The sequence below is a fragment of the Spermophilus citellus genome, assembly GCF_964194105.1.
Source record: "Spermophilus citellus genome assembly, chromosome: 6".
Lineage (NCBI taxonomy): Eukaryota > Metazoa > Chordata > Mammalia > Rodentia > Sciuridae > Spermophilus > Spermophilus citellus.
In genome coordinates this window covers 119,280,198-119,306,036 of record NC_138187.1, presented here as the reverse complement: position 1 = coordinate 119,306,036, position 25,839 = coordinate 119,280,198, and the positions used below count along the sequence as shown (strand labels likewise).

Here is a 25,839-nt window from a genome sequence, read left to right as displayed (position 1 = left end):
TTAATTAATATCCCAAATGACATTGCTAAATAATGTTTACATAAAAGAAACCTGCAACTCATAATTATTTGTCTAGTATATTATGTTAATGATAAAGCAGATTAATGTGACTTTTCAATAAGAAATATTTATTATACTTACTTCCCTTTCTTAAGTGAATATCTACTTGTCCAAATTTTGCTTAGTAAAATTGAATAAAACCAAGAATATTCTACCTCTTATTTTTAAAGAGACATTGTGATTTACCTCTGAAAGATTTTTTTAAAATATTTATAACCTATCAAACTTAATTCAAAGATTTTCCTGCTAGTAATTCATATTAATCTTCAAGTGATTAGTGGCTATAAGATCTGTTACTATGTTGGAAAATTATTTTAGCCTGTTTACATTCAAACTTAATGCTATGTTTGCTTATCACTTTGTAGTTGATTTATTTATCCTTATGTTGAATTACTCTTGTGTTTTGTATAAATGAATTTATTAAATAAAAATTATTTTATGTAACGTTATAAGAGTGATTAGCCTACTTAACAAATGAACATTTCTAAAGTGTTTCTAAGTAGTGATTTGCATATAATTCATTTAACTAAGAATATAATGTATTAGTTATTTAATTTCAAAAGTATAATTTAAAAAGATATCTGCTCACTGGCAGTTATTATATATTGGGCATGGTGAGACATATTTGTTTTACTTATTTCTGATAAATTCTTATTTGAAGAACAAAAGTGTAAGTATATGCATATACTTGAGTAAGTCAAGACATTATAAACCTCATTATATAATGAGGGTTTTTTCTCCTATAATTTATAATTATGCCAACTGTAGTTTTAAAAGACAATAATCATTAAAATTGTTCCATATTTATACACAAACTTTATATACTTTATATTTTTAAAAATAAAGAAATATATTGAAGATTGAGATTAAATTCTTATATGTATCAGGTATCAGTGTCCTTATATTTGACAGGTTTTCATTTATACAGTCTAAATAAAATAGTAGTTATATTTATGTGTTCTTCAATAAGTTGCATGTTAAAAGGTAACAGTAAATAAACATTCCCTAGTATATTTAATACTACATGTGTTTTTTAGTTCAAGCTCAGTAAAGTTCAAGGGCATCCAAGTATGAAATAGCTTGTGAGGAAATTCTCATTGCTTTTTTAATTTGATTTAGTTGGAGAAAAGGACACTAGTTCAGAAACTAGATCTATAATAATTTTGGTTAAAATTTAGACACTAAATATTGTATGAAGACCTGAAAATGTGTGCATAATTTTCCCAAAGCTTACAGAGGGATTTGGCATTATAAAATAATAGATTCATTTCTGTTGACTATCTTATCTGCACTTTAATCTGTTTTAATATCTGCACTTGCTTGTGGGAAGCATTGTTAAAGTGTTTAGAAATGAAAATATGATGTAGATAAAAAATAATATCACATAAGAAATCATATATTTAAGTAATTAGGATATATATAACTATTTTTTACAAATGATTTTAAAGGGCATCAATAACTAAGAGAAATGTGGTTGATTGAATAAGTGTTCAAGTAGAATTGAAACAATTCTAAGAATGGTAAATGTTTGGTGCACTAATTATTTTTTAACTGTATATCAAAGTAAAATATGTGCATGAAGTATGTTCAAAGACTTATAACAAATGATGAAAGGTCCCTGACCCACTTATCTCCATCCTATTTATTCAAGTCCTCCTTTTCAGAAGCTGCCATGTTCAACTCTTTTGTCTTCTAGCTGAGAGAAATGCTGTCTTTTGATTTATCAATTCTCTGTGTTAGCCATTGACCTTCAGCTATGGTAAATTAGAATTTGGCACTCCAAAACCATTATCTTCATGTTTTCTTGGAATATAGTCATAACTCTTGATTAAACAATCAGACTTTGTTTTTTCAATATGTAGAAATTCTTTTTGTTAAACCAAGAAGTGTTCTATGACATTTCTTTCTGCCTCTTTTTAATATTTCCTGTTGTTATTTATCTTTTTCTCCATTTGTTGAATTTTCTTCATACCTCTTATCTTTTCCCCATACCTTATAACAGTCTTGTGATACATTTTTTTGTGCCTAAAAATTTTTTTACTTGATTCATTGATCCTTATGTTGAATTACTCTTGTGGTTAATTGATAGAATTTTAGGTTGAAAGGTGTTTCCGCTATGCTTTAAGCTCTTATGGGTTGTCAACTTGTTTGGGGGAAATTTGCTTGATTTGTTTTTTTTAAATTAATTTGCATTTTGTTTTCTCAGATCCTTTCTACTAGAGCTTCTGTATTCAGATGACAAATTCTGTAATTCTCATTTTTTTTGTTTTCATCTTGTGTCTTCTATTTCCATTTCATTGTCCTTTTTTTATCCTCCAAGAAAATTCTTTGGTGTGAAATTTCAGTTTTTCTTTCATGTTGTGTTTTCTGCTGTCACGTAATTACTTCACTAGAATTTTTTTTAATCCTCTTATTTTTTTTCAAATAGCAGCCCATACTTATATGAAGGTTGCACTCTCCTTTTAATATCATCTTAGAATATTTGTTTTAGATTTTTAGTGAAACTTTGTTCCAATTCATGCATATTCTCAAATTCATTTATATTGTTTTTTTTTTTGTTAGTATATCTCTGCCTTTTAAATTCAAGACTTTCTTGGACATCTGTTGATCTTTTGCTCTTCATTTAATAATGACACACAGAAATGCTAGTTGAAATCATTATATTATTGGGCAGGACTTTTTGACTGGTAATTTTTATTGTAGAGATGGCTTACCATGGAGGAGCCACTACTTATAGCCTTTCAGTTTTCCAACAAAAAATTTCTCTTATCTCCTGCCAAGTGTGCTAATATTCTGGGAATGGGGATGAGAGGAATAGGATGATGTTCTCTACATTCAGTGTAAGGATTTCTACCTTTTACTTCGTTCTTACCACATTGGTTCACTTATCCATAGGATAGTACAATAGTACATTAAAGACCCCTTCCCCCAGGGCATACTTGAAAACATGGATTGTACCAAACCCTACATATACTTTTCTTTCTTATTCATATGTAGGTAAGTTCAAACTCTTCTTCTGAAGGTTTGATAACCAAGTCTGCTGAAACAAACTAACAATAGACACTTTAAGAGGAGAAAAGACACTTTAAGAGGAGAAAAGACACTTTAAGAGGAGAAAAGGCCCAAATTTATTAACTCACACATATGTACAAGATCCATACAAAATATGAAACTCAAGGAAAGGCCAGATGGTTGATATTTAAATTCCCTCTTCTTAGGGAAGAGGGACATGGGCAATATAGGTAATTTCAGAGGGTAGTGATGATTTTTAGGGAATTCAAATGGGTTTAAAGAATAGAGGATGTTGACAGAAGGATATAGTTCCTCTGGGCTTTTGGTGTGGTGTTTGATTTTCAGGGTCTTCTGTGATATGAAGTGATATGTGATATTTTCCTGGGTTAATGAAATTTTACCAAAAATATCAGAGGAAATTGTGTTCCTCTTTGGCAATCTGGTCTTTAGGTAAATAAGTAAACTTCAGAGAAAGTTTTTACTCAATTTCTGTTCCCCAGGTGCTCACCTTTCAAAGTTCAAAGTGGCATATTTGGAGTTATCATTTTCTGACATCCAACACATACACACCTATGATAAAAGTTTAATTTACAAATTGGTTACAGTGAAAATTAGCGACAATAATAATGAGTAAAATAAAATAATTATAACCACATATTATAATAAAAGTTGTTTTTAAATTATCAATTTTTTTGTTTCTGGAATTTTCCTTGTAATTGTTTTAGACTATGGACTTTGTAGATAACTGAAACTGTAGAAATCAAAACCTCCAATAAGGGGATATTACTGTAAAGCATTTCACTCTTGCCCTCTCCTTGCCTGGTACCTTCTGTCCTCCCTCAGAGAAAACTTCCCAAACTAGGGGGAGGATGTGGGAAATGATTCCTGGGGAGAACCTGGAAAAGGAGCTTGGGTGTTAAGTGATCCTCATATAGTCTTTTATCTAAGCCCTGTGCCTCACTTCTGCCTTTGGGGGTTTCTGAAATACCAGTGTCTAAAGTTCTGGGTGCCATTAGGAAGAACAGGATGGGATCTTGTTCATATCCCCCTGCAAATGTCTTTTGCTGCATTCCTTTTAAAACTGTGACCATTCCTGTTTCTCAACATAAATTATGATTTGGGATCACTGCTGTCTTCTAGTTTCATGGAAAATGTAGTTCACTGGATGATTATAATTCTGCATGTTTGAAGTGGGGGAAATTTCAGGAAGTATAAAATAGGGCAATAAATTCACTGGTCTGTCATTTTAACTCTTAAAAGTCTTCTAATGAATAATTTTGAAATGTAGAAAAGCTTTAAATACTTTTCATAAAAACATAACACCTAGAACATTTTATTCATATTATAGACTTTCATTTTTAAGTATATTTGAATGTGGTAGGTGGTGAGATGCAACTTGAATGGGAATTATTTTTATGTAAAACAAAAAATATAAAAGAGATGTGAGCAAGGTATAATTATGTACCATATACATTCAGTACAGGCAAATTTACTGTACATCTGAAGAGAGAAGGATTTCCTTGACGAAACCTAATGTTCAAATAGGATTTGTGCCTACTAACAGTTTAATAAATATTTGCTAAATATCATTAATACTATTCAGCTTTGGTGGTTTGACTAAGTTCTTCAGTGCAGTGTGTCAGCAGCAAACAGCTTCACTTATTCTTGTCTTAGTTTTCCAGAAAGAAATTAACAAAATATTCCTATGGAGAACATTCACCATTCAATGACAGTTATTGATATATCCTATAATAAAAAAAATCATTCCTGTGAGAATTCCATTATATTAATGATGCGTGTATATTATTAAGACATAAATATTGAGTTTTAAAGTTTCAAGTTCACATGTTCCCAGATGTTATTTTGGAACTACCACATTAGTGATTTTTCAGAAACATAAGAGTGATTAAAAACCTTTAATAATAATTTCTTTCAAAAACAGCACTTGATTTTAATTTTTCATTTAAAAAAACTTTGTAAGAAAAAAATCTCAGAACTACTGACATTTTTATAGCTTGACAAAAATTAAGCATAATTTAAATGAAATATTTGTTGCATAAATTAAACTGCGATTAATATGTTTTCTGCCGCTGCTTGAAGGGTAAGATTAAAATGGTGTTGTTAGCAGACTCCCTGCTGTCAGACTAATTTCTTGATTTTTATACTACACGTTATCATACACGTTCTTATAGTAAAAGAGTAAACCAACAAGTAGAAAACACTGTTTGATGAAAATGGTATACAGAAGGAGATAAACTGACTTTTATGAAGGCACGGCAATATTGCTTTTCATTTCAAGATCTGATGACTAGTTGATTCCAAGGGTAAGATTTGCACTTTGAAAGCCATTAAAATAAATAGAAAATTGCCCTTCATTTTAGTTGGCTATGCCTTTTAAATTAGCCAGTTTATTGTTTCAGGGGTGTTTGCCTTTTCAGGCAATAATTAGAAATTGAACAAGACATGTTAAGCATAGGGCTCCCCTGCAGCTAACCAAGAAATAATAATAAATTGCATCACAAAAAGTTAGGTGCACACAATTCAAGAAAGTGGAAGAAAAACACATCCTGTTAACATTCCTCTTAGAGGAGGTTCACTTTTTCTCGCCAAAGCCCACCATCACAAAACGAACACCTAACTATGGCAAAAGTCAGTTATTGCTATGAAAAAATTCCCAGCTGCCACCTGCCCTAATAATGCATCAAGTATTATTTCTCTGTGAACTTTTTTTTCTGGCTAATTACTTTTTGACATTAAACACCATTTATGGTACCAATGAAAGAAATAGATAACCATTATTAATAGTCCTCTTCATTTCTCCAAATGTCTCTCTTGGGCATTACTGCTTAAGGGATATAAATACACCATTGGGAATTAGAAATTATGGGATAGGGCCCATTCACTGGCTGAACTATTACACACCTCTTTCTTAGGGGCTGTGATGGAGTCAATGTACATCGTGTGATGACTGCATTAGGATTTGACAGTGCCTGTTGAAGGAAGTGAAATTAGCATAACTCTTCTACAAGGCCAGTGTGCCCCTCTCTTGCTACCTATGGAGAAAAGGCAGTACTATTTTATTGCTTGATGCTGACCTGCATTATGCATCAGAAATGTCAAATGTACTAACAGGTTTCAAATAGTAGAAAACTTTACCCGACAAACATGTTAGAGAAGATAAATCAATCATTTTGGGATGACTTAATTAGTTTTGGTTGCTTGAAATGGTACTTGTGATGTACTGACAAAATCAGTGGTTGTGCTTGTGCTCTTAGATTGCATAATTACACTCTAACCTCTTTGTGGTTTGTACTTAGATGTCACCTCAAGACAGCCTTTCCCGACCACCTTATTTAAAATTGCCAGCCAATTTTCTAACTCCCTCAGTCTCAGTTCCTCTCCCACATCAGTCTTATTTTTCTTTACATCATTATCATATGACTTATTTGTTTCTTTGTTGCCTGTCTTACTAGAAATTTAAGTTTCATGAAGTCAGGAATTTTTTGTCGGATTTGGTCATTGCTGTATTCTTACTGCCTACAATAGTGTCTGGTTTAATTAGGCACTCAAATCTTCTTAAAAGAAACATTGAGTGGGAAATAAAGGAATGTTTAAAAGCCAATCCTTAAAAAAAGCAGAAAGAATTAGCTTAACAGGATAATTCATGACGTTAATATGAAAATCTACATTTAGTAGATTATTAAGCAGTAGGAATACTGCTTATTAATACTTCATTTATACATTATTTTACTTACCTTAGAGAAATTTAACTTAAATTAAAATTATTTCTTCTTAACTAAATATCAGATAATAATCTATACAATTTGAGCATCTCTAATCTGAATATCCAAAATCTGAAATGCCCCCAAATCCAAAAAGTATCATGTACTCCAACATAATGCCACAAGTGGAAAATTCTACTCCATGCAACTTTGTTTTATGTACAAAAACATGGAGGAAGGTTAGAGTAATATTTCTAGGTTTTATGACTGACTTTGGAGGAGAGGGATTCTACTTTCTAACAGTGCTTAGAGAAGAGGAATTCTAGTATCTATGACCTGCCTTGGGGATCAAAGGGGACAGGAGAAAGAATGGCAAAAGGTCAGAAAGATCTTGTTTCTGAGCCCCTCTCCTTCAGTTCAGAGCATTCAGCTATTAAGGAGCCATACTTTGGGGTATCACTCCCAGCACTGCAAATTACTATGAAAGCACTATGAGTATTGATTTTGTGGTTACAAATAAATTTTAGCAAGTAAGCAAATTTACAATTAGGCAATCTGTGAATAATGAGGCTTGATGTTAACTATGTTCTATAAAGATACTTCTATATAAAGTATCACTGAACACATCATCATAGCCTATTTACTGGTGAATTTAGGCATTTTCTTCCTTGCAAAATAGGATCACACTGAAAAGTTCTATTTTTCTATTCAATCAAGATTTATTGATTCTTTTTATGTGTCAGACACTGTTATGTTACTAGGAATACAACAAACAAGACAGATATATAGCCCCTCTCCTCAAAGAACTAAGAAATCAATATATTACTCACTTTTCACACTTTATACTCCCTCCTGATTTCTCTCTTTCCCCCAAATATTTTGTGACCCAGATTATTAAAGGTACAATTGGGACATAGACATAGCATCTGCTAGCTGGTAAAGGAAATATTTCAGTTTTTGGAGTGGACATTGGAATAACTCTGCTTATAACTCTGCTTAATAATTGCCCTTAATAACTAATAACTAATAGCTCTGCTTACCTAATTTCCCTGCTGTGACCTCAAAATTAATTATTTTTTGAAGTCAACAAAAAAACAATCAACTAAATTAAGCTGATGAAGCAAGAGTATTTATTCAGGTTTTTCTCTCGGTTTTAAGAATAAAGTTTGATCTAGCAAAAAAAGTGTCAAGCAATTGTTTCAACCTTCCTATTAACTCGTATTTGAAGAGTATGGAAAATTCTAGTGCTAGGCAGATTGATCTAAGGTTCCATCCAGGAAATGTTTTGATTAAAATAGTATTTAATATTCAGCCAAAATTTCTTGCCGTCCTCCTCTTTAAGCTCTAAAAGAATTTTTTTTGCTATATTTTGAGGCTAAATGTAAAAAATTAAGCTGAAAAATATAGTTGTAACCTTTGATTTTCACCCTGTCCCTATAATCCCAGAGGTTTTGTCTCATATGGTGCATCAGCACTGTCCTGCTTACCAACATTGAAGCCGGTTATTTTAAGTACTCAGTTGTGACTATCTGGTGAAAAGCCTTAAATAACTAGATAAACAGTGCAGCTGCCAACCTAAAGTCATCTTACACTTAGGGGTGAGTGGCTCAGGAAATTTGCTCTTTGTCATTTTGACTTGGGTTTGAAAATGGACCTGGGCTGCATTCCAGCTCAAAGAGCCGTTCACTTCCAAAGACTCCTAAATTGTCCCAAGGAGCTCATTTTGGCAGTAGATTATTTGTGTTTGGCTGGGCATCCTAATAGCAAAAGCTGTCTGCTCTGGCAAGCAAGGGCTATGGCAGGATTTAGAATTGCCATCCCCAGTGTTTTTTCTTGATGAGGTTATTTTTCAGAAAAGTAATCCCCTACCCCCCATTTAAAAAGTGACACTGCATGAGTGTTGTGCAGGTGGTTTTCTTGAGTTAATAAATAGCTTCCCATGGCAGGATGATTATTCTATTGGGTCAGAGGCAAATTTTAAGGAAATGATAATCAGCACCAGATTTTACTCAAACTAGAGCTGCCCTAACAGGATATTCACTCTTACAACTTAGCTAATACTTACTGGATGACTAAGGCTAAGGTAGTATCTGAGATTGCAGGTTAAAAATTAAGAGTGATAGTGTCTGAAAGATTTTTTTTTACAAGGCGCAGAGAGTAGGTATTCTAACAGTCAGGTCTTGTTTATCAGTATATAATTGCACATTATTGTCTGATGCTAGACAAGAATTTCTCCTTGCCATTGGGTGGATTCTAGCTCTGTAGGTGCCCAGATGTTAATTGAATACACAGCTGAAAGTATAACACAGGATTAAATGAAGCTTCGTTATATTGGAGAAGTTCAAAATTAAGAACACAATAAGACTTACAAGATTAAAGGAAGAAAATACCAGGATTTTATTTCTATTTACCTTTATCTTGTGTGTATTATATAATTGTTATACTGCTACAGTATTACACATAAATAATTAAATACGATTAGGCATATGCTTAGGATGCTTATCCAAAATAGTTTAATTGATAGTATGATCAAAATTGTTTCATCACAAATGTGTCCAAATATCTATGGAATTTACCTCACTTGGTTATTGAAAGAACACAGTAAATACAATATGAGTAGAATTCTGCCATTGAAGGAATGAGAGGGGAGACACTAGTGCTTGGGAACTAAATAATTCATCCTGCTTAAGCTTCACAACCATGTGGCAAGGAAGATATCCCCATGTTACAGATTACAAAACAGTAAGTTAGGAAGTATTTTTTGTACTCATATTTTCTGGAACAAATTGTGGAGAATTGTTATATTTGTTCCTTGTTTGGTAGAATTTAACAGTGAAACTATCTTGGCATGTTTGAGAAAGTTATTAATTATTGTTTCAGTTTTCAAAATCTGAAACATAATAAATTATATGTTTCTCCTTGTGTAAGTTTAAATAGATTGTGTTTTAAAGGATTGGTCCATTTCACCAAGTTATCCAATTTGTTCTCTCAAATTTTTTCAAAATATTCCTTTATTATGCTTTTAATATTTATGAAATCACAAGTGATATTTTGTCTTCCATTGCTGGTATTAGTAATTTATGTGTTCTTTTTAAATCTTAATTACCCTGGTTAGGAATTTATCAGTTTTATTGATGTTTTAAAGGAAACATCTTTTGATTTTGTTGATATTCTGTGTTTTCAATTTCATTGATTTCTTCTTGAATTTATTATTTATAACTTCTACTTAATTTGGATTTAATTTAGTCTTTAATTTCTACTTTCTGAAAGTGGAAACAGATTATCATTTTAATTTATCTAGAGACTTTTTAAAAAATTTGGGCCCTTTGTTTCTTTTTGTTGTTGTTGTTTTTAGTCATACATGAGAGTATAACTTGATATTTATACAAACATGGAGTACATTTTATTCTAACTAGATTGGTTATACATGATGTAGAGATTCACTGTGGTGTATTCATATATGTACACAGGAAAGTTATGTCAGATTCATTCCACTGCCTTTTCTATTCCTGCCCAAACCTTCCCTTCCCTTCAATCCCCTTTGTCTAATCTACTGAATCTCTATTCTTCCCCTCCCTTCTTATTGTGTGTTAGATTCACATATCAAAGAGAACAAAGACCTTTGGGTTTTTTGGTACTGGCTTATTTCTCTCAGAGTCTCTAGATTCATCCATTTTTCAGCAAATATCATAAAGGTATTCTTCATTATGGCTGAATAATATTTCATATGTGTATATATATCCATCCATCTGTTGTAGGGCAGCTAAGTTGGTTGCATACCTTAGCTGTTGTGAATTGAATGCTATAAACATTGATGTGGCTGATTTGCTGTACTATGATGTTTTTAAGTCCTTTGGGTGTATACTAAGGAGTGGGATAACTGGGTCAAATGGTGTTTCCATTCCAAGTTTTCTGAAGAATTTCCATACTGCTCTCCACAGTGGTTATACCAATTTGCAGTCCTATCAGCTATGTATGAGTGTAACATTTTCCCCACATCCTTTTCAACATTTATTGTTATTTGTACTCTTGATAATTGCCATTCTGACTGGGGTCAGATAAAATCTCAGTGTACTTTTAATTTGCATTTCTCTAATTACTAGTGATGTTGAACATTTTTTCATATATCTGTTGACCATTCATATTTCTTCTGTGAAGTGTCTGTTCAGTTCCTTTGCCCATTTATTGAATGGGTTGTTTTTTTGACATTAAGTGTTTTCGGTTCTTTATATATCCTGGAGATTAATTAATGGTCTATCTGAGGTGCAGGTGGCAAAGATTTTCTCCCATTCTGTAGGCTCTCTTTTCATGCTCTTGATTATTTCCTTTGCCATGAAGAAGCTTTTTAGTTTGATAACATCCCACTTATTGATTCCTGATTTTACTTCTGTGCTTTAGGAGTATTGTTGAGGAAGTCAGTTCCTAAGCCAACATGATGGAGTGTTGAACCTTTAATTTCTTCAGGTAGGTATAGGTTTATGGTCTAATGTCTAGGTCTTTGATCCACTTTTAATTGAGTTTTGTGTAGGGTGAGACAAAGGGGTTAAATTTCATTCTGCTACATATGGCTTTCCAGTTTTCCCGGCACCATTTGTTGAAAAGGCTATTTTTCTTCAGTGTATGTATATAGCCTCTTTGTCTAGGATGAGATAATTATATTTATGTGGGATTGTATCTGTGTCTTGTATTCTATACCATTGATCTTCATGTCGGTTTTATTACTATAGCTCTGTAGTATAGTTTAAGGTCTGGTATTGTGATGCTTTCTGCTTTACTTTTCTTGCTGAGAATTGCTTTGCTATTCTGGGCCTCCTATTTTTCCTAATGAATTTCATGACTTCTTTTTCTATCTCCATGAAAAATGTCATCAAAATCTTAATAGAAATTGCACTTAATCTATTTAGCACTTTTGGGAGTATGGCCATTTTGTTAATATTAATTCTGCCTATCCAAGAGTGTGGGAGATTTTTCTAGGTCTTCTTCAGTTTCTTTCTGTAGTGTTCTGTAGTTTTAATTGTAAAGGCCTTTTTTGTTAGATTGATTCCCAGATATATTATTTTATTTTATTGAGTCTATTTTGAATGGGATGGTTTTCTTAATTTCTCGTTCAGCTGAGTCATCTTTGTTGTATAGGAACACAGTTTATTTATGGGTGCTAATTTTATATCCTGCTACTTTGCTGAATTCATTTATGAGTACTGGAAGATTTCTGATGGAGTTTTTGGGTCTTCTAAATATAGGATTATGTTGTTAGTAAATAGAGATAGTTTGAGCTATGCTTTTCCTATTTGGATTTCTTTAACTTCTTTATTTTTTTGTCCCAATTGCTCTGACTGAAGTTCAAGGACTGTGTTAAATAGAAGTGATGGAAGAGAGCATCCCTGACTTGTTCCAGTTTTTAGAGGGAATGCTTTCAGTTTTTCTCCATTTAAAATTATATTAACCTTTGAGTCAGCATATATAGCTTTTATAATGTTGAGGTATATTCCTACAATTCCTAGGTTTTCTAATGTTTTGAACATGAATGGATGCTGCATTTTATCTAATGCTTTTTCTTCCTCTATTGAGAGAATCATGTGATTCTTGTCTTTATGTCCATTGATGTGATAAATTAATTACATTTATTGATTTCCATATGTTTAACAAAACTTACATCCCTGCAATACAACCCACTTGATCACGATGCACTATTTTTTTAATGTATGCTTTTGTATGCGTTTTGCTAACATTTTATTAAGACTTTTTGCATCTATGTTCATCAAGCATATATGTCTGAAGTTTTTTTTCTTTGATGTATCTTTGTATGGTTTTAGGATCAGATTAATACTAGCTTCATAGAATGAGTTTGGACGGTTTCTCTCCTTTTTGTTTTGTTTTGTTTCTTGGAATAGTTTGAGGATGATTGGTGTTAGTTCTTCTTTGAAGGTCTGGTAGAACTCAACTGAGAATTTATCTGGTCCTGGGCATTTTTTGGTGGTAGATCTTTGGTGACATCTTTAATTTCATTACTTGAATTTATGTTTAAATTTTCTATGTCTTTTGGGTATGTCCTATTTCTCTAGAAATTTGTTGATGTCTTCAAGATTTTCCCTTTTTTTAGTAGGATAATTTTTCAAAATAGTTTCTGACCATCCTCTGTATTTCAGTGGTGTCCATGGTGATATTTTTTTTTCATCATGAATTTTAGAAATTTGAGTTTTTTCCCTCTTTCTCTTTGTTAGCATGCCTAAGGTTTTATGAATTTATTTTTTCCAAAGAACCAACTTTTTGTTTCATTGGCTTTTTTATTCTTTTTTGTTTGTTCAATTTTATTGATTTCAGCTCTGATTTTAATTATTTCCTTTAATCTATGCTTTTAGTGTTGATTTGTTCTTCTTTTTCCAGGGCCTTGAGATGTAATGTTAGGTTATTTATTTAGTAACTTTCTATTCTTTTAATGAATGAGCTCAGTGCTATAAATAACCTCTTATAACCACCTTCATACTGTTTAAGAGATTTTGATTTATTGTGTCACTATTCTCATTTATCTCTTAAGTATTTTCTTTATTTTATCCCTGATTTCCTCATTTGTCCATTGATCATTCAGTAATATATTATTTAGTCTTCATGTGTTAACTTCTATTTTTTATTATAACATTGTTTTATAATATCATTCCATTATGATCTGATAGAATGCAAGGTATTATCTACATTTTAAAAAATGTATATTGACTAAGCATTGCTATGTGGCCTAGGATGTGTTCTATTTTAGAAAATGATCCATGTGGTGGTGAGAAGAAAGTGTATTCAGTTATTGATGAATGAAATACTTTATATATGTCTATTAAATGTAAATTATTAATTGTATATTTTAGTTCTGTAGCCGCTTGGTTTAGTTGTTGTTTGGGAGATCTATCCAGTGATGAGAGAGACATGTTAACGTAACCCAGTATTATTGTGTTGTGGTCTATTTGATTTTTGAAATTGAGAAGGGTTTGTTTGTCACACATAGATGCTCCATTATTTGGGCATAAACATTTATAATAATTATATCTTGTAGACATGTAATTCCCTTAAGCAGTATGAAATGACATTCTTGGTCCCTTGTGATTAACTATTGTTTGAAGTCCACTTTATCTGATATGAGGATAGAATTGCTTGCTTACAAGGTCCATGTAAATGCTATGATTTTCCCAATCCTTTTACCTTTGGTCTTTGGATGTCTTTGCCTAACAGGTGAGTCTCTTGGAGATAGCACATTCTTCAGTTTTATTTTTTAATTCAGTCTGCTTGTAATTGATGAATATAGGCTATTTACAGTTAATGTTATTCGTAAGAAATAATTTTTATTCCCTGTCCTTTTGATTTATTTCTGGTTGTTAATTTGAATTAATTTCTCCTTTGTTTGACTCTCCTTCTAGTGTAGTTCCTCCCTTTGCTGGTTCTCAATTTTAATATTCATTTCTTATTCATGAAATATTTTATTGAATATGTTTTAGTGTAAGCTTTCTAATTGTGAATTCTATTAACTTCTGTTTTTCATGGAAGGATTTTATCATCTAATCTGAAGGTTTATTTTTGCTGGATGTATTATTTTTTGTTGTCATTCATTTTCTTTCAGGGCTTGGTATATGTTATTCCAAGACCTCCTACTTTTAGGATCTGGGATGAAAAAGTAACTGAAATCTGAATTCCTTCTAAATGTGACTTGTCATTTTTCTCTAAAAACTTTCAAATTTTCATAATGACATGCATGGTGTAGGTATGTGGTAATTTTCTATATCTGCAGTCCTATAAGACTCCTGTATTTGATTTTACATTTCAATCTTATGGTTTGGAAAATTTTTATGAGATATTATTTCATTGAAAAGATTGTGCATTCCTTTTTTTTTTTTTTTGTATCTCCAAGACTTCATCTATCTCAATAAATCGTAAATTTAGTCTTTTTAGGTTATCCATATTTCTTGGAAGTTCTGTTCATGTTCTCTTAACATCTTTTCTACATGGTCAACTTTACAGATTATATATGTTGTATTTATTCCCTAAAACTCTATCTTCCAAGTAGTCTTGTCTGCTGATGATGCTTTCCCTTGAGCTTTTAATTTGGTTTATAGATTACTTCATTTTGAGAATTTCCAGTTGATTCTTCTTCGGGATTTCTATCTCCTTACTAAAGCGATCATTCACTTCTTGGATAATCTCTCTGATTTCAATCCTTACATCATCTTTTATCTCACAGATCAGTTTAACTATGAACTTTCTAAATTCCTTCTCTGATGTTCCCTCCACTTTGATATCACTGTATCTCTTACTGAGTTATTTTTGTTCGTTTGAGATGGCTTGTTTCCTTGCTTTTTCATATTGTTTGTATGTCTACCAGTAAGAGGTGTCAGAGCTTCAACTCTATGAATTAATAGTGTTCTTGAAGATTTCTAGTACCTCACGTTTTAGGGGGAGACAAATAATAACAACCAATGCAATCAATATTCAGCATTAAACTAAATACTTAGTTGATATTTTGGTTATATATAGTTAATTGGCACTATAAACAGAAACAGTATGATGGGAAATTGCTAACACTAAAAATATTATGTTTACAAAAGGGTTTGCTATTTCCAAAAGGTGAGGAGGGAGAATGCAGAGGAGATGTAGGGTGTAATAAATGAAAGTAGTAGTAGAGTTCTACTAAAGTAAGAGTGAAATAGAGAACAATAGAATTTGGCTGTTCATGAAAGAAAAGAGAGGAAGGGAATCAAGGAAAATAGGAGAAAAACAATATAAGACAACAATAACAAAAAATACATAAAAAACAAAACCAATGTATACTAATGAAAAACCCTAGTTCTCAAAATATAGAGTCAAGAAAATAACTGCCTTCAAGAAATGCTAGAAATAAGAGTGAAAGACATATGTGTATAAACAAATGTCCATGAACCGTTCAGCACACAAATTTTTTTTTTAAAGGTCTTGATGGAAGATTAAGGAATTATTTCCATTGCAATTGTCAAAAATTGTCTATAATATTATATGTTGGTTGTCAGTTCCCAATTGTCTTTCTTTCCATTTTTTTCTTGAGGTACGCAAGAGTAGTAGTTGGGAGCTGTCCATTCCCTCTTTTTGTAGAGCCCACCATTGTTGCCTATACTTAGGTTCCCTTCTCAGCAGTATGAGGTGGGGCAGGTTGGAACGTGTTGTCTATTACAATCACATTGAGGGGGTCACTGTACAATTCTGTGACAGGAGTTCCCAGAGGCTCAGCTCCTATATGCGGGGTTGGGTCCCAGGTGCTTTGTGGTATGATGTTTGGTGAAGCTTTTAAATAAGCACACCTCTACAGCCTGGCTGCTTTTGATCTGCTTCTTGGGCATCTGTATCTCTTGAATCTCCCCTGGGTTCCACTTGAGTGGTGGAGGACCCCAGTCCTTTGCCCACTCTGCCTCCCACAGCTCCCATATTGTGGCCTCCTGGGCTGAGTCCCAAAGTGCACATCCACCAGTTCCACCTGCCATCAAGTCCTTGGTTGTCCACAACTGGTCTGACGACCTTGAAACTCCAAGAGTGAGAGACACCCAGGGTCTCTCAGGTCTAAGTGTCTCAAATTCCCCTGGGTGCATCAGTTTTTATGCCTGAATTTCACCTGGTTTTCTAATTAACACACTAGGGTAAGTGGCATGGCTCTGCCAGGTCAGTTTTTCAGACCCAGTGCAAATTACACAGGTCTGGGCACACCTGGGTTTAGACCCATAGCCACCAGATATCCCAAGTAGCTCAGCAGAAAAAGATGGCAGGTGACCCTTCTCTCCACAGGTCACATGAAAACAAGGTGCAGCTCACCCACTGGATCAGCTCAACAATGTTCCCAATCACTGTACTTAACCTCTCTGCTTCAAGACACACCTTGGTGCCACCAAAAATGCAAGCTCTCCTATTCTCTTTCTCTCGGACCTGCCCATGGTGGATCCACATTAGCAGCTGCCAGTGCTGGCAGTGTTTATTTTTTCTTTCTTTCTTTCTTTTTTTTTAATGCTATCCAACCTTCTGAGCCCTTAGACCATTCTGAGAGTTCAGTATTAAATCCCAGTAGGATTTCTTTCTTTTCTTTTCTTTTTTTACTGACCTCAAAAAGAAGCTTCTTCTTTCCTGGTCCCATGCCATGGAGCAGTTTGGAAAATAATCTTCTCTACTCCACCATCTTGACCCCTTCCTGGAACTCTTTTTTAATTTCCCCTGAGACCTCATGTGTTATTTAGAAGTGTATTATTTAATCTTCATGTGTTTGGGGGGTCTCCACCAACCTTTCTGTTATGGATTTCTAGTTTAGTTCTGTTGTGTTCTGAGAGCATACTTCACATGATTTCTATTTTAAATTTGTTAGGTCTGTTTTATGGCAGAACATATGGTCTGTCTTGGTGAATGTTCCATGTGATTTCAAGAATATGTATTCTGTTATTGTTGGATAAAGTAGTATATAGGTGTCAGTTTTATTCAGCTGATTGATAATGTTCTTCAATTTAATTATACCCTTGCTGATTTCTACATGCTGGATCTGTCAGTTACTGAGAAAGTGGTGTTGAAGTCTTCAAGTACAATAGGCAGGGTTTTTCTATTTCTCCCCGCAGTTCTATCATTTTTTAAAAAATTTTTAGTTGTTGATGGACCTTCATTTTATTCATTTATTTATATATGTTGCTGAGATTCAAACCCAGTTCTTCTAGGTAAGTGCTGTACCACTGAGCCACACACAACCCCAGCCCAGTTCTATCCATTTTTGCCTTATGCATTTTGATGCTTCTATGCTGGGCATATATATGGTGAGGATTGATATATCTTCTTGGAGACTTTAACATTTTATCATTATGTAATATTCTCTTTATCCATGATGGTTTCCCTTATTCTAAAGTCTGTTTTGTCTGAAAGTGATATAGATATTTCAGAAGCTCTCTTTTGACTAATGTCAGTATGGCAAATCTTTTTCCATTTCTTACTTTCATTCTGTGTTTTGATAATTAAAGTAGGTTTTGTGCAGATAACACATTGCTGGGTGTTCTTTTTATCCCTTGACTTTAATTGGGATATTTAAACCATTCACATTTAAAATGATTATGAATATGATTGGATTAGTATCTATGATCATGTCTATTTTCCTTTCATTGCATTTGTTTTTAGTTTTGGTTTGTCTTCCACTCTTTCAAGCTCCTCTGATTTTAAATAACCACTCTATATGCTTCATTTATTCTTTACTGTTAACATATCAATTATACTTTTTTAATTTTTTTTAGTTGTAGATGGACACTATACCTTTATTTTTATGTGTGCTGAGGATCAAACCCAGTGCCTTCCACATGCAAAGCAAGCACTCTACCACTGAACTGCAATCCCAGCCCATCAGTTACCTTTTTTAAAAAGTGTTTTTTTATGTAGTCACATTAGAATTTGAAGTATAAGTTTCCAACAAATCCAAGTCCACTTTCAAATACCACTATCTCACTTATGGATAGTACAATATTCTGAAAGGTTATTCCCAGCTTCTCCCTTCAAACCCTTATATGTAAATTTGCTGTTACTCATTTATCTTATCCACAAGCTATAATCACTGAAACATTGCTATGATTGTTTTAAACAAAGACTGCTATTATAGCAGGGTGTGGTGGCTCATGCCTGTAATCCTAGCAGTTAGGGAGGCTGAGACAGGAGGATGGCGAGTTCAAAGCCAGCCTCAGCAAAAGTGAGGCACTTAGCAACTCAGTGAAACCCTGTCTCTAAATAAAATACAAAAAAAAATAGTTTGAGGATGTGACTCAGTGGTAACTCCCCTCCCCCCCAAAAAAAGACTATTCTTAGGCCAAATAAAAAAATAAGATTTTTTAAATTTCTTCCTTAGCACTCTATTTCTTTATTAATTTCTTTATGTACAGTTGAATTTCTAACCTATATGATTTTCCTTTTCTCTGAAAACTTCTTTCAATATTTCTTGCAAGGCAGGTCCATCTTTTTGAAAATAAAATACAATATTATCATATATTTTAATTTAAAAAATGACTATTCACATTTCCAGGTTTAAGTTTCATCAAGTTGCCAACATAAAAAAATCACTGTCATGCTACACAGGGATGCCTAAACTTCATATACTCAATTTTAAGAATGCTGTGAATTATTTACTATTGCAAAATGTTCCTCAGATGTCATGTGTATGTATTGCAAATATTATGTTGGTTTCTGATTACTTCCATAATTACAATTTGGAACAGAAAGAAAGAAAGAATATGAATACTAAGCACAATAGGAATTATACTTCTTAAATGAAATTTCATTGCATTCTTTATATCCAAGAGGAGGGATTTTACTCAAATTAATAATTTGTCTTTTATCTAAGCATTTCTGTTGCTCATTTTGACTGCCATTGTCTACCTCAGCGTATCATGCTTCATGTCACATGGGCATCACAGTCAGAACAATAGGTGTAGAACTTTTCCTTGGGGGCTGAGAAGTATAAATTATAAAAGCAGATATTTAGAGTCAGGGCCTCTATTATTCCAGAGTAGAGAGCCAGATTTCCAATCATGGAGGTACCCATATGCCTGCATGTTCATTAGTAAACTTACTTTGTGTGTGTTTATAAATTATGGATTCTTTAAAGAGCTGAGCCCAAAGTATAGGTTCTTCTCTTCTAGACTTTCCTAAAGGGGAAAATTTTTTTAATTAAAATTTGCTCCATTAATGATTGGCCCCCTTTCCTCTGTATAATCTACTCATTTATTTATAGTATTCACTGTTGACTTAGTAACTACTTCTTTAATGACTTTACCTGTTTACCATGCATGAAAAGCATCCATTTCTATCCTCATTCCAATGCTGCAAAATGATTTTTCCCTAGTTCCTTCTAAACTCCTTTGGCATTCACTTGAATCAATACTGTACTATGCAATACTCTGTCCTTTATTATAGTTATTTGGATGTGTCACTATTCCCTTTTTATTCATTCAGTCAACAGACATTTTACACAAACCAAAGTGCTGACCCCTATAAAGCCAAGGTAAAAAATTATATTGTGAGCTACTTGAAGACAGTGTCTATGTCTGATGTTTGCATTGCTCAGAGTACTCTGTGTGCCATTGTCCATGACTTTTTAAAACTATGTGCTTAAGAAAGCATCAATATATACAACTTTCAGTCAATAAAACTTTCAACAAATACCTGATAATTTTGTTTTGAGCCATAATGGGATATTTGAAGAGCAGTTAAATGACATCTATCTAGTAAGTTAATGTAATCTAATTAGTAATGATTATACAGACAATACAAAATCAGATCTCTATGATAATCTTTGATCTTTTTCCACCTAGGATTTCCAAACTGTATTACCATCATTTTATCTCTTCTCAAAGTATGGAAAATTATATTCAAGAGCTGGACAAATTGTATAAAGGTATATGTTTTTTTTTCTAAGAAACTCTTCACAAAAAGTACACTAAACAAATTTAAAAATCAAATGACATTGACTTAACCGTTGAGCATTTTTTAAGTAGTGCTATAATAACATTCAAATATTATAAGACTCCATAAATTCCTTTTATTATAATCTAATGGCTTTCAACATTTAAAAATAATGGATTCTGTTTGTCAAATTTCTTCTCCAATATAGACCAAAAATACATTAATAGAACTAACAAAAATATGAAGCACTCTTTATCCTTAAATTACATAATATATTAAATAGTTTTACACCATACAATGAAAAAATACCATGGTCATCAAAAGTCACAATACTTCTCAGTATTGTATGAACACAGTATCATTTAATATACCATACTCAATGTGTGCATTATTTGAAGTACAAGTCATCTTAGGGAACAGCACAGAAATGGAGTCTAAGGTCTTCAATTATCAAAGTTTACAGAATTGACAAGATCAAAGATACCCACTGAAAATTCAAGAACAAAATGAGCTCTCACTGATTGCCATATTTAATTTCTAAGGTATTTTAGAATAAAGAAATGATCACAATTAAGTGAGACTAATTTGGTACATTTTAATAAAATTTAAAGGTGGTATTAGATGAAGACATCAAGATCACTACAGTTAAAGGTAAGGGGCAGGAATGAGAAATCATGCTGTTTATCATTCCCCAGTCTTCTCCCAAACCAAAAACCAAGGGGAAAGGACTGGCCTATTGGAAGAAGCACAGAGTAGATTTATGGAATGTATGTTCCTTCAATTTAGTACTAATAAGTCTCCTCTACTTCATATATAACTGTGAAGGTTTCAACTTGGAGATTAATTTATTAAATTGCATACCAATATCTGCCTCTTAACTACTCCAAAGGAATACATGAGGGAAAATATAAAATATTCTGAGCTAATAGAAAAATGTGTAAACCAAGTGAAATTGTTGTTTCAAACATTGGTCAATTATCTTTCTCCATTGGAGCATCTGTCTTGTATTTTTATTTTAAGTAGACACAATATCTTTATTTAATTTATTTTTATATGGTGCCGGGGTTCAAACCCAGTGCCTCACATACACAAGGCAAGTGCTCTACCACTGAGCTATAACCCCAACCCCTTGTCTTGTATTTTTGAGACACAGTATGATGTAGCCTAAAGAAAATGTTTCATATCTGTGTGTGACTTTACATTTTAAATCAAATAATAGCAATCAATGGTGAGAGACTGAAAACAACCTCACCACTAATTAATATATGCTAAGTTAAATGAAGAACACACACAATGCAATTCTATGTAGATGTTAAAAATGTTACCATAGATGTTTACCTATTCATTTGAAAAAAAATGCCTATCATGTATTTCTAAGAAGGCTATATAAGAAGCCCCTGTAGTTTGATTTCATTTTTAAAAGTATGTGTATGCATGTGAATATACATGTATATGTCTGTGTGCATCAAAATGCACTTCCATATACATATCTCTATGTATATATCTATGTGTTTTGAAAATATAATGACAGTAATCTCTGAATGATGAGATTATGGAAACTTTTTTGAGTATATTTCTAAGTATTTCCATTTTTGGAGGTTTTTATGTAATCAGACAAAAGCAAAATATTAAGATTCTCCAATAGGGATTATTTTTTTGTACTCTATCATTTAAAAAGCATCTTGACTTTATTCTATTTAATCATAATAATTTAGAAATAATTATCTTTTTTTCTGAAGACAAAGTAATTACTTGCTAAATTATTTATCCAAAAGACAAGGATGAGTAACAAGTGTTGTACATTATTTTTAATTAAAAAGAGCATGCAATGCAAAGATACAAATATGTGACAGAATTCTTAAAAATGTTTTCAAACTCCTCTCTTGGATTTTAAAGTCTTTGTGAATTGACGATATTATCAAAATGTCATCTCTTCCTCTTACATAGGAAATTAATGCCTGGTGTTTAATTTTAGTAAGTGAAGGGCAACAGCCTTAGCCGAGGCTCTCCTATTAAGATTTAATTTCACCAAGTACAACAGAGTGCTTCTGTTTTTTATAAAGAAGGCCAAGATGAGGACACTTGCACCAAACTGTTGAATAAAGATGCTATAGTAATTTTTAGAGCTATCTATTTGATTGCTTGAGCTTCAAGGTAGTTCATCACTTCGCTGTAATTCACCTGACATCACTGCCTCCTACACCCAATACTGCATTTTCCCATCAGTCCAATTAGAAATAGTGATGCCTTTATCAGATTGATCTTACTTTCCTCAGTATGTCTAAGTTTAGAATAAACAGTTCCCCCACCTACCTGTTGTCACTTAATACACTGAGGTTTTAGCCACTGAAAGTGCTCGGGGAGAATTTAACTTAAAACACATGCATGTTCTTAAAAGCTGCTCTTTGACTAGGATAATATGATTCCTTTTATTTCATTAATTTATCCTAGGATTGGTCACTATTTGCAATCTTTTATAGTTTCCCCAGAGCAGTTTTGTCTAAATCAGAATATGCTGTGTCCTGTCAGTGCTTTGCCATTCTTTTAGCTCCGTTCATCTCCTTCAAGCAGATGGATTCTTCAGGCCAGTTAGAGTGGAGAAAAATGCTGAGGATAAGATGAGATCATTGGTTGTGATTTTATGAATTGGATAAGTTATCCAATTCAGTCTGGCATCAATGTGAGGTTTCTTGCATTATGTGCTTCTCAATTTTCTCAAAATCGTCTTTGTAATAGGCTTAGGTCCGGGCTGTCTTCCTGCTAAAAAATGGTTCAGTGTTGAAGCCAGATAGTTTTAATAAAATTATTTGTTAGGCATGAAAAACAATATATTCTCCTCTTCCACAGGAATCTGGCATATGAATGATTCAAGTAGCTGAGAAAAAAAAAGTGAAAATGAAGAATAAGTATGGTTAACACTGAATTAAGAAAGGGGTAAAATGTCATTGCCTTTTTTGCAGAGGTAGTAAGGTCTTAACAGCTGTGTAAGGAAAAATAAGTTATATGAAGGGAGTAATAATCAAGAATGTGAAATATATATATATATATATATATATATATATATATATATGCCTGTGGCAAGTTAAAATTTTAATCCAGTAGGAAAAGAAGTATTAAACCTTGTCATTCTTGCTTGGCTTGTGTGAATTTATAACCCTTTTAAGTTTATAGTAAGTCATAGTAAATTGGCAAAATAAATAAATGAATGAATGAGGATAACTTCCGTATCTTCTCTTGGTTTAATTGGTCTTTCACTAAAGATTATCATGAGAACATGTTTTGCTGTGTTTTCTATAGCAGATTCAGATTTACTAAATGTTTATGTATCTAGTAAAACACATGACCAAAATTGCTAATCCAGATCGGCAGACTGACCTCAGAAAACAGTTTAAATCCAACAGGACTTAAATGAATGAAGTCAGGGACCATGGCCACCCAAATATTAACTGAACTAAAGCTAAGAGGAGAGGATTTAAATAGAGAATTTGAGAACTCATGCTAATGGGATTCTTTTTCTTATTTCATTTTACTCTAATTTTTAGAAAATAAAAGAAGACAAAATGTAAAAATGCGGTTAAGATGTGAACTAAGTGTAAAATAGAAGACCTCACTTCCTGGAGTCCTGGATTCTTCTTTCATGGCTGAGTAACCTTGACCTGGATCTCTTAACCCCTGAAGTCTTCTATTTCTCTTATCTGTCTGTAGTTCATATAAACAAAAACAACAAAAAACCTTTCCCGTTTAAAAGGAAATTAACCAATGAGGATCCTATAGGAAATTCACTTAAATCACACTACGATTCAATAAACTATAAGATTTTGTAAGCTTAGTCATTAATCTGTTATAATGTGTTGTGCATGTGATGAGTGTGTGTGGGGGGGAGTGTTTGTGTTAAATCTCCTAGCTTTATCTTTTCAATAAATGCTTATTTGAGTCTTTTACCTTTGAGAATGTCTGTTAACAACTCCAGTCCATGGTGACCAAAAGTGCCATAAATAGTTCCAGTGAAGTGGCCATATTTTCACCCTTCGCCTTGGTCACAGATGATGAAGCCAAGGTCAGGTACCCAAATTAAGGGCAGCTAATGTGCAAGTGGGAATGGTTGGTGATTTAAAGTATGCATGGCAAAAATAGTTTGGCATAAAAGCTCTTCCTTGAGGGAAATAATGTCTCATTAGACCAATTAGACCCCCCTTAGGTCATTGAACTGCAGGCACACAAATATAACAGACATAGATTAGTGGGTGTGGGAGCAGAAACATATGAATTCTCAAATAAAAAGATATTTACCTCTGGGCACCAGTATATCTATAATTCCAGAAAGTCAGGAAACTGAGGCAGGAGGATCACAAGCTCAAGACCAGCCTGGGCAGTTTAGTGAGACTATCTTTTTTTTTTAATTGATTGTTCAAAGCATTACAGAGCTCATGATATATCATCTTTCATACATTAGACTCCCATTTTTACCCCAAATACAGATTGCAGAATCACAACTTGGCATATTAGTGACTGTTGTATTCTGCTACCTTTCCTATCCCCTACTATCCCCCCTCCCCTCCCCTTCCCCACCATCTTATCTTAAAATGAAAATTTAAAAGGACTGTGGATGGAGCTCAGTGGTAGAGTGCCCCTGGGAGTAGTCCCCAATAATAATTGCAAGTCTGCTTCCAAGGTGGTAATCTAGTTTCTGGTTTCTGGTTGCTAGGGCTGTGTCTAATCCTGCATGAGTTTTAACTGCAGTTAATTTCCAAGAATCTGGGCTCATATAAGTTTCTTGTTTTTATGAGAAAATAATCTGAATTTTTCTGGAATCCTTGGAAGTTAATTCAATAGTTGAGATTTCTATATCTTATCAATTCATCCCATGTGTATCCTTACAATAAAACTTCCTGCTGGAGGTAGCCTGAAAGGGTCTTTGTTTGTTGCATCTGAAAAGAGTAACACAAATCTTATTGCATATGATTTTGGGCTTGGAGCCAATGATAGCTCACAGCAACAGGAAATGTGATTTATTGATCATAAAAGCTTTCATTTAAAATTGCTGGCCAGCAAAAATCCGGACTCTGAGAAATGTTATAGACCAGATGATCTCTTTCTTCAACAAATAAATTGCAAAACTGAGAAAGAATAAAAGAAACCTATTAAAAAGACATCAACCAATCACAATGTGTGTAAAATTTTTGACTCCTGATCTGGATAAACAAACTGTAAAAAACAGAAACAAAAACCACCTATCTTTTGAGATAATTGGAAGGTTGAATATCAATTGTATATTTGGTGATAAAAAAGGAATTATTGTTATGGTTTTAGGTGTCATAATAATATTTTATTTCAAAAGGTACTATCTTTTAGAAATTCATACAGAAATATTTAGAGATACAACAATATGATATTTGAGATTTAATTTGGGACATGGAAAACCAGGTGGAAGTACATATGAAGGAATATAAACCAAGAATTGATTATTGTTAAAGCTGGGTTTTGGCCATATGAGGGTTTATTATACAATTTTAAAAAATATTTTATAAAGTTTTATTTCTAAACATATAACAAAATAACAAAATAAATATCTGGCCATCTCCATTGGATTGTGAAGCCCTTTTATCCTATAGGCTCGTATAAATGGCAACTG

General features: G+C 32.9%; 1 protein-coding gene across 1 annotated transcript in view; it reads left to right on the top strand.

The window, feature by feature from the left end:
* The window catches only part of SPATA17 (spermatogenesis associated 17), a gene marked incomplete at both ends in the record, with an annotated part of 210,323 nt that extends 190,126 nt beyond the window's left edge, over positions 1-20,197 (top strand). The window contains one exon of the mRNA XM_081299767.1: positions 20,117-20,197. Within this exon, the coding sequence (XP_081155893.1) occupies positions 20,117-20,197 (81 nt within the window). The remainder of the gene's footprint in view (positions 1-20,116) is intronic.
* Between the last annotated feature and the right edge of the window lie 5,642 nt (positions 20,198-25,839).